Genomic DNA, 18,749 nt, shown 5'->3' with positions numbered 1-18,749 from the left:
ACCTGTAGAGGCAAGAGGGCTTTTTCCAAGGAGAGTGAGAAATGCATTGTCCCCGTAGTATTGTAGGAAAAGCAAGAGACCAGACTACACTTGCATTGTCGAGGCATAGGTTCTGGCCTGTTCTGGCCTCAAGTGTATGTAAACATAGCAACTGATAAAAATTTGTACTCCAATGATTTCTTTTCTGTGTTTATATAGCATTTCATTCCAATGGGCCTTCTGCCTCTTTCGTTTTCTTTTCTGTAAAATAAACAATAAGAGATTTACTATGTCTCTGGGATTTCACCACCCAGGCAGGCAGCCACTCAGTGCTCACGAGGCTCACTATAATTTTTACTCAGTTTGGTCCTCATTTGGGCTTTAACTGATATTTTGCCATGAGGAGAAACCAAACATGATCCTGGGTCATTTTATAATGAAATTCTCTGTTCATGAGGCTTTTGAGAAACAGTGGAAAATGAAGCTAAAAGAAGCAAAAGAGAAATCATTAAGAATTATCTAATGAATCTCTATTTAGATGGTTATTTAATTTTTTTTTACTACAGAAATCTTATTTCTGCAATGGCATATCTACCTTGTAACCAGATGGCTGGATTCACCAAGCAGTACCCATAATTACCGGTACACTGAAAGTTTTATTAGCTAGTAATATTCCTGGCGAAAGGCAAACGTGAAATGAATGGAAACTGTTTTCTTTAAATCTGCAGTTTTAGGAAAGCTCATTTTCTAAATTGTTTTTCTAAGTTTTTTTTTTCTGTTGTTATGCTGAGGCCCTCGCATGTGTTTCAGACCAGTTCCAGAACAAACTGTTTCATTTTTAGCAACATACAGAAATGCATAAACCCTCTATTTCCTTGGTGCAACTGAGAATTCTTCCCCTGAACCCTTACAACATGTAGCTCAATGGCTGAGCTCACGTTTAGCTTCTATCTAATTGACTTTCTTTCTGTAATAACACAGGGAATACAAGAGATAGGGACCTAGCTGGGAAAGCGACAGGCATTCAAAGGTTTTATTTAAGATACTTTTTTTTTTAGTTTAGAATTGTTGATGTCATCCAACTAATTTAAAAGTTACGAGACTTTCGCACAACTCACCCCCCGCCTAAAACCCTTATGGACTACCAAAAATCCTTACACCAAGCAGCCTGCAAGATTGGAAATTAAATTGTTCAACACTGATCCTACCAGGGAGAACGAATCCTGATGCTGCTTTCTCCCTTTCCGATCCATGTGCGCATGTGGACCTCAGCAGGGCTGTACCTGGGGGAGGGGACATTTGGGGAACCACCATCTCAAGCTTGGTATAATGCCATCTGCTGTTTTGGGGAGGCACCTGTTTCTTCCATGTGAACTGCTTCATCAGGGTCAGCTTGACCACTTTCTGAACGGTCATAAGACTTCCGCTGTCGATTTTTTTAGGTCTTAAGGTGAATGTCCAGGGTTGCAGTCTCTCCCTCACAGAACAGAACAGAACAGATAGTGCTCAGTTTGGGGCACTTTGTCCTTGACTGAGCATTGAAAAATAGAGCAGTGCAAAGGCACTGTGTGTGCAGTGAATGTCACAGACACTGCAGAGGTTTGGAAAGAATGGCTGTATTCCTAAATTAGACAGAAGTTGTGGATTTCTATTTCCTTTTTCAGTGCCATATTTAAATGCTTAAAATCAAACCCACGTGCAGTACAACCCGTTGGTACTTACCTACAGCTCCCGTTGACTTCCACACGGCATGTAGGCATGCAAAATTTTCATGTAAAAGTGATGTACTTGCCTAAAGACTCGCAGATTGACAAATGAGGACTAACAAGTTTCATGGGAAACATTAACAGAGCTAGCAATGGTTACAGTTCAAGACTAAAAACCTGACAGTGCCCCTTCGTTGCAAGCTGCCCCAGCATTGCCTGCACTGCCACATCTTGAAAGAAATATAGCTATAAAGAAAATCCACTTGACTGTGCGTATAGTAGCTATTGGCTAAGCCAGCAGTTTCCCTGAGGGCTGGTGAGAAATTCTTTTCTCAAATTCTCAACCGCCAAGGAGCTCCAGGTGTTGCTAGAAATAACTCATGTCAAGTGGGCTCCCAGTGCCTGGTTCTCCAAGCAAGGAATCTGAGTGCGTTGGCCTTCTCCACAGTCTTATGGAATTCCTTTAAGCCACGCGGACCTGAGATCCCCAGATGCATTCCCTTCCTCGCAAGGCAGTTGTAGAGGTGATACCTTACTAAAGTGAGAGGTACTGTAACCCAACAGAAAAGGGGCACTTGAAAAGGCCTAGAACAGAAGACGACTGCAACATAACAAGCTGGGTTTTAGCATACAATTTTATACTAGCCAAGGGAAAATCATGGTTTTTTTTCTGGCCTTTTCTGATTTGGTGGCTATTTATGGTTATTATTTCAATAGGAGCGTTTCAGAGAAATCAAGAGAGTTCACAGTAACTTTGAAGTGCAATATGTCACTTTTCCAATATGCCAGTTTGCCGCCTACGACATTCCCTATTGCTGCTCATAAACCTTAATTTTGCTGGATGTCAGGTCAGACTGTTGGGAAATACGAAACATAACCACTGCTCTCAGGTAATCTCCATCCCCGCTTACGGCTGACTGCAGGCAGGGCCCGGTCAGGCTCCCCGTGACTCCAGCAACAGCACCGCTGTCTCTGAGCGCTTCGGCAATGCCCGTTTTCTCAGATAGGGCCTTGACACCAGAAGTAACAGAGATAGGTGATTAGTGAAGGCACAGAGAGACCTGCCTGTTAAGATCTGTACAAAATGGAGGTAAAACACTGTAAAGTTAATGCAGTCTGGTTTTACCCCTCACTGTGCTTACAGATCCTGCATGCCCAATATTCCTGTATGGTAGGGGGAGATGCTACTGTTTCAGTTAACAAGGGAAGTCATCAAAGGTCAAAACCCATATCCTTATTTTTTAGCTAATTACCTGCAGGTACTTTGTTGGTGGAGGATGAAGCAAGACTAATTACCCCTTGATAACACAGAGGCACAGCAAACTGACAGTCCATTCCATGTGCTGGCTCCAAATTTTCTCTCCCTTGGGTCAGTATGTCTTAAGTGAGAGGAGCATAAGGGCATTGAAGCATGGACAAGGGTTCCTTGTCCTCTTCAGAGAGGTTTTACTCTCCCACGCCTCTTCTTTCCCTGTTGCTTCCAAAAATGTGAAGGCTCTGAAGTTTGCTGGTGTTATCTTGACCCATGTTTTCCACTTGGTAGAATTTCAGTTTCAACCAGAGCTGATTCAGGGTATCTACAGCTGGCCCACTGTGTTGTCTTTGGGTTTATGGCAAGCTTTCTGAACATCTGTAAAGTTTTCACTTTTTCTGTTAAATCATCATGTTCTTGCTATACTCCCCCTAGTTCCACCATGGAGCTAAAATTCCTGAGCTCAACACTCCCGCTCTCTTCCAACTCTTTAAGACTTCTTCCAAAACAGATATAAATCTTCAGCAAAGTCTTTGAACTTAACTGCTTATTTGAGAAATCACTGGCCTGCTTTTTAAAACTTCTTTTAGTAGTTGTTCTTATTTGCAGTTGTAGGGAAGTTACAAAAGCATAGCTGGGAACTATCTCTCAGCTGAAATTTTTCCACCCTCCAATAACTGCTTTTAACCCATAGAGCACTAAGTGAACTTGCACTATTTTCCATAAGAGAATCTCACAGTTCTGACAAGAAGATAATCAAGAATTTTTACAAATGTTTCTCTTTCAGTTATCTAATATTTGCAACTAAACAAAAAGACCTGCATTGTTCCTGGTTTTCATTTTCCAGAATTGGGTGGAACGGGAGGGAAGAAATGAGGTAGTAAGACCAGTTTCCTATTTACTCTTATTCTTGCCTTCCCTCTAACGTGTCCCAAGTAGTGCACAGTTAACTGCTCACCTAAAGCTCACCGCTCCCAAAGCAGGGGAGCAGTGACTGTGCAAGCTGTATTAGTAGCTGTGGATAAAAAGACTCGTAGTTTGGCAGCCCTGTGCAGAGCTGAAATCCTTGGCTTGGCTCCAGCAGCAGAGGTTTGCCCCTTCGAGCACTGCTGAAACAATTGATTTCATTTTCCTGAGAGAGAAAATGAGTTAGACAGGTGTAGCTGACTAAGATTTTCCATAGAACATTTTTCAGGCGCTGCTGGTTTTCTTTCTTTAAAATCTGGAGACAAGGGGATGATTATAGAGAAAATATTTTGCATTAAGCAAATCTTTAGGTCTGTGTGAATAGGTTGACGAGAGGTTGGGGCTTTTTGCCTGTAGGTCTGGGAAAAGGTCTCTGCTTGCCCGCATGAAAGGCCCTGTTATCTCTCGCTGCAAATATGCACACTATGGTTTTCTCTCATCCTTATGACCTGTCAGGGCTTTCCCAGCTGCTACGGTTTGAAGAACACACAACAATTTATTGTCATTTAGACAATTATTCTATCACCTGATGACCCCTCCCAACCCGGGAAGGGCAATCAGGAAAAAACAAGGAAACCCGAAGGTTGAAATATAAAGAGATTTAATAGAATAAGACTAAATATTTAACATTAATACTAAAGAAACAATATTGATCCCAATCCCAATATAAAATATACAAGGATTATACTCAGCCCCTTCTTCCCGTAGGAAGCTGTACACTCCCAGCAGGGGACAGACAATGTGGGGACACTGTGAGTGCTGTGGCTTTGGGAAGAAAGGAACGGCTCATGGATCTGGCACCACGGCAAGGGGTTCTCAGGATGGCAGCCAGCATAGAAGAGAAAAACTCCTCAGCAAACTTTCTAATTTGTACTGAATGGGACTTTCATTGTATGAAATAATCCTATTGGCCAGCTCGGGTCAAGTGCCCGGGTCTCGCTCCTCCTTGTCTCTGCATCTGGTGAGCTCAAAAACACAAACACCTTGAAACCCACACACCATAGCTGGCTATAAAGGAAATATTTTCACAAATTCAGACACTGGAGTCTTCTAAAAATGCTGTTTTCCCTAGCATTAGAAGAGACCTTACTGAAAAGTAAAATTACTGAAAGATAAATTAATCCTGTGTCACTCAAACCAGGACACCAACCCAAGCCACAATGGCAGAAGCATCTAGCATTTCTGACCCAGCCTAGCCAGAAGCCAAAGCCCTCCCGCAGTGACAGGGAGCCCCAGGCCCTCTCAGGTTTTGGTTCCTGCCCCTTCTCCAAGGGAAAGCAGAGCTGAGACGGGAGACTCTGGGAGGAGGTGCTGCCACTTGGCTCCGCTGCCTTTGCGAAGCACGTGGAGGTCCACCAGTTCTTGATGCTGAGATGACACTGGGAAGGGATCCTAACAGCAGCTCCCAACAGCTCATTAGCACCATCAAAGTGTTCTGCCCATCCATTAAATGTAATTACCCTTAGTGAACTTAATATTATTTTAGGATTGGGTTTCTGTCTCTCGGGTGTCTGTGCAGAGGTGCTGGCAGCAGGGGGCTGTGGGGTAGCCTCTGTGAGGAGAGGCCAGGGCCACCCTGTGATGGACATGGCCACTTCCAGCTGGTTCCACATAGCTCCAACAGGACAGAGCTGAGTCCCTCAGCCAAGGTGGTCCCTTACCAGAGGGGAAAGCGTATTTAAGAAATGGTGAAAAACACTGTGTGGCAGCTGTGAGAGGGTTGAGTGAAAAAACCTGTGAGGGAAGCAGCCCCACAGACACACAGGTCAGTGACGAAGGAGGGGAGGAGGTGCTCCAGGTGCCGGAGTAGAGATTCCCCTACAGCCCCTGGAGAAGACTGTAGTGAGACATGCTGTCCCCCTGCAGCCCATGCAGGACCCTGGTGGAGCAGATATCCACATGGCTGCCTGAGGAGGACCTCACACCAGAGTAAGTGGATGTGCCCTGAAGGAAGGTGCAGCCTGTGGAGGGCCTGTGCTGGAGCAGGGTCCTGGCAGGACCTGTGGCCCCATGGAGAGGAGTCCATGCTGGAGCAGTCTGTTCCTGATGATAGACTGTACCCTGTAGGAAAGCCCCATGGGGGAGCAGTGCATGAAGGACTGTTGCCTGTGGGAGGGATACCATGCTGAAGCAGGGGAAGATGGTGAGGAGTAAGGAATGGCAGAAACAAAGCATTATAAACTGACCCCAGCCCCCATGCCCCCATTCCTCTTTCCCCTGTGTTGCTCAGAGGAGGAGGTAAAAGAGTTAGGAGTGACATTGAGCCTGGGAAGAAGGCAAGGGTGGGGGGAAGCTGTTTTTAATTACATCTTTGTTTATTACTATCCTAGTCTGTTTTTAATTGGCAGTAAACTAAATTATTCTGCTATAGCACAGCTCTCCACTCACATTGTGCTGCTGGAAACACCGGCTTCTGCCTACTCAATGCTCGGGAGGGTGTCAGAGTCACCTTGCTGCACCCTGAACATCAGCTTAATGGAGAGGGATCTCTTGGAGGCATTCATCAGCGTGAGCTTGCAGAAGCAGGTAGAGGGCAACATGATTAGATGGTTTTTGGACAATGGAGACATGACATCCCAGGCTGCTGTTGCCAGTTTCTGGAACCAGAGGACAGTTTTTTGCCACATCCAGTTCTCCTAGGGAGCCCAGTCTTTACTGTACATGTACAAGACCACTTAGAATGACCATTTGTGCAATGATGTTTTGCCCTGCCAGAAAAATTAGTCCCCTTACTCTGGAGCAACTAATGAGGAATGGACATGGGAGCGAGGGCTTGGAGCTGATAGGAGGCAGTTGTCAAGGTGGAAGGCAAAAGATTATTCTTTACCCAGGAGCATCCACCATCTAGGAGAGATTTAACAAGTCTAAGTTTCTGTTTCCTTCTTAGCCACTGATCCCAGGAAGGACTTCAAAGATGAAGGAGGTTTCTCCTGGGATCCACAGTGGAATTGGAGGGAGGGAAAGGATTGTTTCTCAGCTGAAGGGGAGAGATTTGTGGTTTCTGAGCTGAGGAGTGGATATGCAGAAAATGGGAGACATAGGGAGTTTCTCAGTGAGGAGTAGGAAGGTTTATCTGCCTGCAGGAGACAGTGGCACCAGTGGTGAGTGAGGTAGGGAAAGGTTTGTCAGCTGAAGATCCCACAGCTGCCTATTTGGCCTGGGTAATTTTGTAAACATGGCCCACTCATGCTGGTCCCCAACTGCCTGTTTGTAAGTGAAGAATAACTTCTTGTCATATTAATTTTTATTTGTTAATTGGGGATCAATTCTAGCCCTTTTTTTGCAAAGAAGTCCCTGGGATGTGCCCGAGCTCTCTTCTCTGCTCTGGAGAGTACAAGTGTTCTGGCCTAGTCTTCCTTGGCAGCTGGGTTCACAATTTTGCCCATGAAGAGGATGCTGTGGGTGGTTTTGTCAACAATTATCATCAGGAAGGGCTTGTTAAATCTGATGTGAGGAGGAGGAGGAATCTCTGCAGACATTGCTACTGCTTCTATCATGGTCACTGCAGCAGCCTCTGTGCCGTTCTCACTAACATCCACCACGGCCTTGTGAATTGCCTGCAAGGGGAGCAAAAATTAAAATCTAGGTACAGAGGCGTGAAAAGCATCTGGGGACAAACTTGCTTATTTAACGCTGTGAGAAGGTAGTTTTTAAAAGAAAGCACAGAACGAATGTGGAACTGCTGTGAAAAAGGTACTCATGTCCAGCATTTTCAAGACAAGCAAATTTTGGTCTGAGTTCAGGGAGAATTTTTGTCAACACTCTGGCAGAGTCAAACTTGGCTGCTTGCAGAGACTAAGCAGCATAGAGGAAGCTTATTGTTCTGTTGTTTCTCAAAGTAAGATTTTGTCTTTAGTATTTAACACAGAAGAAAATTTTCACTTTGCATCAATTTCTGTGTATGCAAAAAAGTTCTTTCTACAAAGACGTAATAGTAAAAAGCTTTGTAGGGTTTAATTCTGTAACACAGTCCACGATATGATGTTATTTAACAAGGCTTTCTATGTAAGGTATAGCAAATTCATATTCCTGAATTCACATGATCTTATTTCATTGTCTTTGGTTAGCTCTCCATGTTTTTTCTTCATCATCCAGAACGCATTTCAAATTTCCTCTCATGAGGTCCTGCTACACTTCCTCCGTTCACTTGTCCTATATGTGTAATCCATGTGTTTACACGTGTAATAAGGTATTATTCAGTGTGAGGAATCACAAAATCATTAAATAACAGAGGTTGGAAGGACCTCTAGAGGTCATCCAGTGCAACCAACCACCCTACACAGCCTCAACTCTGGCACAAGAGAGGGTTGCTCAGGGTCTCATCCAGTCAAGATTTGAATATTTCCAAGGGTGAAAATTTCATAGCCTCTCTAAGTAACCCATCCTAGTTTTTGATCACCTTCATGGTGATTTTTTTTACATAATATCTGATGAGAATTTCCCATTTTCTATCTTCTGTGTGTTGTCTTTTGTCCTATCACCGTGCACCTGTAAGAAGAGCCTGGGTCCATCTTCTTTGCACCTTCCTAGTAGGTATCTGTAGCCAGCACTGAGAATCCCTCTTTACCTTCCCTTCCTGGCTGAACAACTCCAGTTCTTCCAGCCTCTCCTGATACATCCCATGCTCCAGCGACGTAGCCATCCTGCTCACCCTCCACTGGACCTGCTCTGCTCCAGTATGTCCACATCTCCCTTGCATTGGGGAGCCCCAAACTGGATGTGCAGTACTCCAGAGGTGGTCTCACAAGTGCAGAATAGAGGGAAAGTATCACATCCCTCATGACACAGGACATATGTTCCCTGGGACACCAGGGAAATCCCTTTGCTTATCTGTGTGTCTGTTTCCTTTTTGTGAATTGGGGCTATCCCTGTCCCACAAATCTGTCCATAGAAATTATGAGCTGCTCAGATATGCAGTAATGAAAGATGTCTACATAAGAATGACTATTCCCAAACTTATGTCATAACTATGACTTTTATCATACATTAAGTAATTTAAACTGGCTTTTTGTGACATTATTTCTGTTATCCTTTCCAGGTCTGTTTTCTTCTACAGAGACTTTCAAGATAATTGCGGTATCGCTATGCAGTAAACAATTTAATATCAAACTGTAGCAACAATAGCCATTTAATGTCTAACCTTTTCCTACCTTTATTACCATCAATGAGCCATGACTATACTCCAGAAGTGGGATCAGCCTATTTGTGGAGATAAAACCCGCATCTAAGCAAGGCAGACAAATATCTTGATTACCATCTCTGCATACTTACTTTGGAAACCTTTAGAAGAGTTTTTTCTGCCACTCCAGAGAGATCAGCCTGGTCACTGAACACCTCTGTCATACCCATTTTCTCAAACAGACTCCTAATATCGTAGGAGCCAGAGATGGAGAATTTTGGAAGGTCCAGGTAGATTTTTCTTTTCAAAAATAAATGAAAAATTTGAGTTTATTATTGCACGATCCTTTGATGCAATAGCTGTTGCAGAGTTACACCCATCCCAAATACCCATGGAGTTAGGGCTTGGCTCTCTAAGACAGTGATAAATCCCTTGTTAGAGAAGCAGAAACGGAGGTACCTGTCCCGCCGGCCACAGTCTGATCAGTGGTGCAGGGACAGCCTGCTGGTTTATGAAAGTGACTGGCTGGAAAGTGTCATCCAGACTTGAGAAAAAGCAATTGTGCTTTCTTTTGAACTGGATTCTTCCTACTCAAGGCAGGCTCCTGAGGGCAATGTACCCCTGCGCAGGATCCTCACAGCTGGTAGCACTCCCACTGCTGTGGCTGGGGGAGCTGAGGAGAGGGTTCCCCTTGGGTACCAAATCACCCAATACCGTGTCTGAGTTAAAGAAACTGTGCAGTGCTTGTTCCTCAGAGCTGTGCTTAGCAACTCATTGTGGCATCCTAAGCTTTACCTTGCCTGGATAAGTAGTTATGACCTGTTCAAGATTTAAACAAAGCAGCAGTTAAAAAGATTACCTTTTTTTAAGTGATTGCATCCAGTTAGATAACGTTTCTTTTAGCAAAACATCCTCCACCTGCTTCATTGTCCCTTCATCAGGCAGAACAAACAATGCAACAGCATTTCCTTTGTAGGGGATTTCTACTACCCAGCAAGACATCTTCTCATCTCTATGGATATTAAAAGTTTTACTTTGATGCATCATTTTGACCTTAACAGAATTCTTGGCATCCAACAAGAAGTCATCGTCTCTGGTGGCCAAATTGTTGAAAGGTTTTTCCCAGTAGCCTTTTGACAAAGGAATGAATATAGAATTGAATAAACTGAAAAAGAGACTGATAAAGGTGTGTCACATTAGTTGATGTTTAAAATACTGTATTTGAACTGTAAAGGCAACAACGAGACTATCTCAGTTTAAAGATGCTTGTTCCCTGGCCATGGAAAGAAGCTTTACGTCATTTCAATGGTTCTAATAAAAGTCACACAAGAAAAATATAGGCTGAGGCTTCTGTGGAAAAGATCCGAGCCTTTGCCTGCTAAGGTGATGGTAAAACTTCCACAGACTCCCACTATACAGGCTCCAAACTTATTCCTTTGACACAAGTGTCATCTGTGTTTGACCATGTCCTGCACAGCCAAACACCTGTGCCTTTCAACAAATGATCATAAGTTCTCAAGCTCATCCTTTCTTAATAATTTCAGCTCTGAACCTGGCTTAAAATTGATATGACATTGATCAGTACTTCTACAGGTTTGGGGTTTTTTCTTTCTTTTTTTTCTTTTACTCATATAGAAAATGATTCTTCATACCTGGCTTTCAAATATTTCTTTATGTCATTTAAAAGCAGAAAGACATATTTTAAGTTAGATGACAGAATATGTTCACAGTGTGAAAAAAAGTTACATCTCTTAGATCTAGATAAGACTTCCAGAGGTTATGTGTATAACTGCTACCCACATTTGTCACTCACCTTTAAAGAAAATGTAGTTAACCAGAACCATCGCAGTTTCTGGATCAAGAGTCTTGACTAAATCAACAACTTTCCCATGGGTTTTTGTTTCTATGTAGTTATTGATTTCCTTTATAGCCTCTGCAGAATTCTGGAAGCTAGTAGAAATAGCTTCAGAATAATAAAAATTTGTGACATCATCCAAAAATTTTTGGAGCAGTTTCAGTTCATCGTCTATGAAAAGGGCATTGCCCATGCTCAACTGGACTTCTCGGTGAGGGTCGTTCAGCAGCTGGAGGACACGCTGAAATCCCCCATGGATCTCCTGCTCCTCCAGCTCTGTCAGGTTAAAGGCAAGGCCTTTGTGCAGCTGATTGAGTGTGTTTGATCTGGCCCCCAGGGAGAGCATTGCAAAGGCAGTGGAGATACTCAAAGGAGAGAAGAAAATGTTCTTGTTGCCCACCTCCTCTCTGATCTGCTGGTAAAACCTAAATGCGAAGTCAGCGTTGCTGGGGGCTATCTTGACATGAGGCGAGTTTTCATCTTCAGCCTGGGAATGGTCTTCTGGGGAATGGTGTATTTTTTCTTCCTGCTGTTCATCATTGAGGATGGACCCGTATTGACTCTGGACTTGAAGTCCAAGAAGCAACAAACACAAATACAATGCAGACTTCATTTTCCGTCTGAACCGTTCTGGTAAGAAAGAATAGAGCAACTTTTAGATCTAGAGAATTTTATTTTTTCCTGCATAAGAGTAGTTTTTGTATTCTAGATACTGATTTTCAGATGTCAGTCTTTAGGGTTACTGCTCTATTCAGAAATACTCTTCTACGTGGCCTCCTGGATAGCCTATTTCTAGTCAGTTCTATCAGTTTCCAACCAATGAGCAAAGGAAGAAAGATATTAATGTGACAATGCCAGGAAAGAATCAGTGTTGTGTAGGATTTTGTGAGGTATTATGCCTGAAATATGCCTCTGACCAGCGTGGCCTCGTTGTACTCCTGAGTGCCTTTGGGGGCATGGCTGAGTTCACCTATTGGCCCCCATGTATTTGGTAAGTACTTTGGCAGAGGGACCGACTTTTGCTAAAATGTTTCTGTAGTACCCACGGGTCTTGTTATGACTTGGGTTTTCAAACACTGCAGTGATACACAGATAATGTCAGTTATAGCTGTGAATAAAATCCATCTAAATGGTCACCCCTTAAACTGTTAATATCTTTCTGCTTCTTGTGTAGCAGCTCTGAATTCAAGAACTACATTATTTCAAAACATTACCTTAAATGTTTCAGCAAATTGAGGATAAATCGAGAGGGTTTATTGACTCTCTGTTGCTCATAAACTATCCATAAGGTTGCAAAGCCCAAGACTCAAGAGGTTAGGAAAAGCTATAATGGAATCCCTTGCTGCATATGCGCACTTCGGTGACTTTTCCTCTTCTTATAACTGACATAAGCAAATTCTACATAATCCCACAGTCTCTCTTTTGCCCTTTTCAGGGGAAGAACCGTGAAATATACTGGAGAAGAATGTTCTCCACAGGGTGCCTCACCTAAATTATCTCAAATAACAGAAACTCCAGAGCATGAAGTAGGCAGTAATCTGCAGGAAAACAGAGACGATCTGAATGTCGTTCATAGCAGCTGTATACTTATTCTGGAGCATGGGATTCTGCACCAGGGTCTGCCTCAGGCTGTGTGTCTAATGACAGGTTTAGGTCTTAGATCAAACTTTTCATGGGCAGTTGTTAATTCTTGTTTCCCCCTTTTCTGGCTGCCCGATATGAAACACGGGAGATACAAGCTGTGGAAGTGCTGAGTATGGGAGCTGTGCTCAGCGTGTCTAAAATGCTGGAAAAAAACATCGACTCTGAAAAAAGAAAGGCATTCTAAATAGAGGTAATTCATTTTGGTCTGATAAGTACTTTTTTTTATCATTTCCCACATCTGCTTTTGAGAGAGATTAGTATCTCTTCCAGGTCACTTGGCTGCAAATCTCCTGGTCTTTAAGCACGCCGGAGGTACAGGGACACTACTGATACTACTGTATCAGCCTGGAGCAGTCAGGACATTGACTGAATGTAGTCCTCTGGGCGCAGAGACAAGGTTTTGTTCTTCACCTTGGTATTGACTGTTGAGCACTCATTTTGGACCTCATCTCCTAGCCACTATGCCACTATAGTTAGGAGCTGGACTACTGACTGAATCCTGCTTCCAACATTTAGAACATGCTTCCAGAAGATAAATTTCCAATTACTGTACAAAATAAATTCATCTCAGAATTGAACATTGTGCAATAAATGGCAGAGATCACAGACAACATGAATTCAAAGACTTCTAAGGAAGTATAATATGGTACTTACAGTGCTGGACTTCTCTTTCACAGTGCTTCTTTCCTATTCTTCATTTTGCTGGGTAGTATTAAGTTAATGTCCACTGGTAAATATTAAACAGAGCAAATAAGATTTATTTGCAAAGCAAAGACTGAGTAAGCTATTTTTTTCTGGACATCAAACATTATAAATCCATTTTCCCGTCATACATGGGAAGGCAGAAGGATGCCAGCGCTAGGGCTCTGGAAAGCAGGGACGTTGCTACTCTGGGGCTTGAATCAAACTGTGGGCAAAAGAGCTTTGCAAGGTAGTCTGGCATAACCGTGGCAAATGAGCTTTAGAAAGGAGAATATTAGAAGAACTGGAAAGCTAAGACAGGGCCAAAGCACTGCCTGCTTATAGAAAGGATGCTGTGTCTCACTGAACTCTCTGCATGGGATATCCTGATGCAGGGGTGCCATCTAATTGAGTACCCAAGGCAGCAGCAAATTTGTTCAGGAATAATTCAGTATCTCTACATTGTCCAGCAGCACACACTGCAGGTATGCACCAGCTAGCATTATTTGAAGGGCTCACTAAATTATTAGATAAGGGATAGTTGGGGGTCACTGGGGGTCACTTTTTGAGACGCCTTTGGTGAGTATTTTAGAAACTACCAAAGCGAAAAGCAAAGTGTTGGCACACTTGAAAAACAGCCAAAATTAGAAAACAAATGGAAGAATAAAATGAGCAATCTTTACCATGGCAAAATGTTAGCCAGGGAGAAGAGAGGGTATCTTCTTAATCCCTTTCTACATACACATAGTATAGGCATGATATATATACATACTATATGTGAATTACACTGGGATCCTTCTCAGAGGGAACTGAGAGAAACAGGCACAATATAGCTATTTAGAAGGTTATTTAAGGATCAGATGCATGACACTCGTCCTAATTAGCAATGACTAATTCTTTCCATTGAATGTATATGATTTCACCCCAGGTAAATCTGCAATTTATGTACGCATAGGAATCTACCCTCCAAAGTTATTGTTATGTGACTACTGTCTCTTACAAGACAGAGGCAGAGTTGGTTGGAATAGATTTCCACAGAGAGGGTTTTTTTCATGATGCGTGCAAGTACCCGGAAAGTTTATTGCGGTATTATGTAAAATGACCAAGGTTCAGCAGGAGCAAGTATGCTGTTGCTTAACTAGCAAAGACAAGCTATTTTTCTCAAGTCTAGGCCTGCCTACTTATGTAGCATGAACGTTTCAGCCCAGCCCTAATGCTTGGCTAACCATCTGAAGGATGCTACTGTTTTCAGGGAGGAACTGTTGGGAACAGCAGAGCTGCTTCTGTGATTCCTCTATTTTCTCCCAGGACATGCAGCGACACTCAGCGTGTCAGGGAGAGAGTGGAAAGTTGCTGCTGTCCCTGCTCATCACTCCCAGGCACCAGCTCCTCTGACCCTGGCCCAGGTTTCTTCCTAGGCAAGGTTAAGACCAGCAATTACATCAGACCCATAAATGACCATTTTCAAAGCAATCAGCTTCTCAGCAGTTCCGGATAGATCAGCACGGATAATGAATGCATCAGTCACACTTAGTCCTTTGAAAATCTCCCTTAGGTCATAGGTGCCAGAAACAGAGACTCTTGGAAAACACGAGTCTCTCCTGTTGAATGCAATGGAAAATGAGGATGAATCACCGCACATGGGTATCACCGGCATACCTGCCAGACGGCAGCGTCTGTGAGAATCCAGGGAGGGGAAAGCAGCTTGTTACTTCTCTGCACATTCCTGCTGGTGTAAATAGCTGTGTCCTCGGAACAGATGTCACACGGAAATGTGAGGCTAAACTGGAAATTTTGTGCAGAGCTTTGCAAGAAGGAGATCTATCCAGGGGAATTTCACAGAGGAGGGTATGGAGCTGTTGGATGCTTCTAGACAAGAGGTGGCTGGGTCAGAGGGACTCCTGCTCCAGGAGCCAGGGGAGTCATATAAAGGACTGACAGACATGCTTTTCCCATTGGCCTGATAATGGTCTATATGGAAGGAATTAAGGAATAATTTAATTATCTCTTTCCCTACCGTCTGCCAGTGACTCTGCTCAGTTATGCAATGTGTCTTGGTTCCTCCTAACAGGAGCAGTTTCATCCCATATCATTAACTTCTGCTGCTGCTTGGTGGTCAGATTATCATATGCTAGCTTTGCAAGTTATATTTCTGGGTTTTTCAGGGCAAAGGATTTCTGGCTGTGGAAACAAAACATCAGCAAGATGATAAGGATTGAGCAAGAGAAATGTGCTCTTTGCATGATAAATCCTCATGCAGCCATTTCTTGTTGCCTTATAAAGATGTATCACTCAAGGTCTGTCTGCAAAAGTTCATCTAAATAAACCTCATGACATAAATAACTCCATTAAAATCAGGAGATTGGCATCATTGCAAAATTGCTGCAACTAGAATAAAAATCAAGTCCACTCTGTATTTTTATCTGTTTCTGTAAAGGGCATCCCAACTCTACTCTCCATGTCTTACATTCATCCTTTTCTCCTTGGATAAGGAAAGTTCTGGCTCCATTTCAAAAAGCAGCATGACTGACAGACAGAAAAAAAGCTGAAGGCGAAGCAAAAAGTCTGTGACAGAACTGGGAATAGAAACTAGACCGTTTCTACTTTGTTTTCAGCTTCCTTCACCAATGCGGTAGGAATCTCTGAACTAAAATTTCATATGAACTCATAGTTTGCTAGATGAAAGCTGTATAAACAGAATCAAATAATCTTATTATTTTCTTCTGTGTTATATCTCAGAAGGAAATAAAGTTCTTTTATTGCCAGGGTGGGATTCCATTTCTCATAACAGACATTTCACCTCAGATGATCACTTTCATCAGTTTGCAGAAAACAATATTTTATGTTTTCTGCTTTGTCTGTACCTAATCTCCTAGCACTGAAGAAAATGCATTTCCAAGAGCATACAAGCATTTAAGACCTGATGTGAATTCCGTTGGAGTCAATCAGCCAGCATTTTAATGTTCAAGATAGGTAATCTCTCACTGAGAGCTCATCTCAGGTTTTATTGATGTATTTTCCATAAAGCTCCCAGATGAAGGTTTTGGGATTGTAGACCTTTTTGACACTGCTGTTCAAAAGTATTGGTTATATCATGGGTTTTTTTGAATCACTAGAATGAAAAAGGGGAAAAAGTAATTAAGGGTAGATAGACTGCAAGACCAAAATTTTGCTCCCAAATTGAATTGTAGCTTCAATTTATTTTGCCAAAAGATACATCAAACTTAAGCAGTTAAGATTACAGACCAAAACCCTTAAGTATAACGGTACAAGAACTTAGAGATGGCATGTATAACTCCCAGAACTAAAATAAATGACAGTAAAGGAAAGTGGTGAGTCCTCGGGAGAGTCAGTGAGGTTAAAGGCCAGACCTTCCAGCACCTAAGCCTGGCTGGAGGCTCTGGAGCCCAGGGCCAGCAGGGCAAAAGCAGCAGAGATGCTGACCAGGGAGAAGAAAATGCTCTTGCGAGGTTTTTGGGCAGTCACTTGCCTGTAAAACTGGAAGGAAAAGTCCATGTTACTTGGGACTATCCATTGGCAGGACCCAAAAGCATCTCCCTTGTGGAGGCACTGTTCCTGTGGTGCTTAGTTTTGTTATTCTGCTTGTGGCCACTGGACTGTTGACAGCCAGGGACCACAGGCTCAAGTGCAGCAAAGGAGCATTGCACGCCCTCATGGGTAACAAAAAGTAAAGCCAATTCAAGTTTTCTTGATCTAATTGTAAATAGATATCGTATCTGGGTACAATGCCAGAAACAACTCCTAATTTCATCCATCTGGCCCTTTGAGAACTTCTATAGTTATTGCTTTATCAAGTTATAGCAACATTTGTCTTTCTGATCTGTCAGTACAACCATTTCTAAAAACTTTTAGCAATCAAAAAAAAAAGAGTTTCCCTTTGGTCTGGCACCGTCTATGAGTATGAATCGATCACAGGGGATATGGTTACATCTCCCTGATTCAGCACTAGTTTGGCAGTGGTATTACTGCAGTCATGGTCTGCTTTATTTAACGTCACTGTCAGATTCAAGGAGTGGGGAACTGTGCACTTCACCTCCATCCCTGCCTGTCTCTGCAGTCGCTGGAAGGAGAGCTACATGACATTGGCCTTGGATGCTGAGCCTTTCTCAACAGGGAGATCCAGCTGCCAAGAGAGACTCTCCAATGGACTTTTTCTCCCAGCTCCTTCCAGTTTGCAGTCAGGGCAGCACTTAGCAAGCAGCTTGCGTAACTGCCAAAAAAATGTCAGGTCCCTGAACCAGTGACAGACTTTCTGGTTCATAACAAAACTCTTGGTTTCAATGTGTTTAAGGAGGACGAGGGACATGGATGATGGACAGTGGCTATGCCTCCACAGTAAGTTGTATCACATTTTAAACTGTATTTAAGTTCATTTATGTCACAATGTAATAGAGTCAAACTTGCATATTTTATGCTTCATGATAGTTTCTATGTGCTCAGCTGTGAAGTGTTTCAGGCGTCTGCATCAGCCATCAGATAAGGGAGACCTTATCACCCTCTACAACTACCTGAAAGGAGGTTTTAGAGAGATGGGAGCTGACCTCTTCTCCCTGGCGACAAGTGATAGGACAAGAGGAAACGGGTTCAAGTTATGTCAGGGCAGGTTTAGATTGGATATTAGGAAGCATTTTTTCACTGAAAGGGTTATTAAACATTGGAATAAGCTGCCCAGAGAGGTGGTGGATTCACCATCCCTGGAGGTGTTTAAGAAAAGGGTAGATGAGGTGCTTAGGGACATGGTTTAGGAGTGGTGGTGTTTTTATCAGGGTAGGTTAATGGTTGGACTTGATGATCTTAAAGGTCCCTTCCAACCTCACTGATTCTATGATTCTATGATTCTATGATCATCAAAGCATTGCTGTATCATCTGAGGACTGGCACAAATCGTTAATGAGGAGCAGCCTTTTGAAAATAAGCACGCACAGTTACTGTGACAGCGAATGCACAGGAGTGATCAGAAGGAACCACCAAAACACATCCATGTACATGGGAGTATATGGGAGTCTTACAGTTTGTGACATGCAGTAGTTTTGAAGGGTGTTTCCCGAACTGCCTAACCTTACTACAGAGAAGGGCAATGGGTCTCCAGTCCCCTCACTTTTGGGAATTAACTGGTGAAGGCCTATCAGCATGACCTGGAACTTAGCGTTGTTCAAAAAAGGTAGATCCCCAGGAGAGGGGGAGTTTATAGGGCTGAATGACAGCGGGACAGTTTCCCACCCGTCAGTCGGTCACTCTGGCTCCATTTGCACTAGTACATTGAGCAGTGTGGGGGCACAGGCCTGGCCCTCAGCCTGCAGTCACTCATGTTCTTCTGGTTTTAGTGCAGTTTCAGACACAGGTATCGCTCATGTCATCTACGATTCTTCCAAACAAGTGCTAAGCATGTTTTTGGAGTTAGCACAGGGCCAGGGGACATTTCCAATAAGCAGCCCAGATGTCTTGCAGGGTCAGAGTTAAGCAACACAAATATGAGCTGTGATGCGCCAGTTGACCTCATGGCTGGAGAGCAGACCTTGGAGCACT

General features: G+C 43.2%; 1 protein-coding gene across 1 annotated transcript; it reads right to left on the bottom strand.

The window, feature by feature from the left end:
• Window positions 1-7,250: 7,250 nt before the first annotated feature.
• On the bottom strand, window positions 7,251-11,496 carry LOC309673528 (alpha-1-antitrypsin-like; the record flags this gene model as incomplete). Its single annotated transcript, XM_082485321.1, has 4 exons — window positions 10,836-11,496; window positions 9,882-10,152; window positions 9,175-9,322; window positions 7,251-7,460 (listed from the first exon to the last, which is right to left on the bottom strand). Exons 1-4 carry the CDS (start codon window positions 11,488-11,490, stop codon window positions 7,251-7,253), a joined length of 1,284 nt encoding a protein of 427 aa, XP_082341447.1. The 5' UTR covers window positions 11,491-11,496.
• Window positions 11,497-18,749: the final 7,253 nt, after the last annotated feature.

Source organism: Vanellus vanellus (genome assembly GCF_965231255.1).
Source record: "Vanellus vanellus genome assembly, chromosome: 6".
In the NCBI taxonomy this organism is placed as follows: Eukaryota; Metazoa; Chordata; class Aves; order Charadriiformes; family Charadriidae; genus Vanellus; species Vanellus vanellus.
Note: the sequence above shows the minus strand (reverse complement) of the source record. Positions and strands in the feature narration are given on the sequence as shown.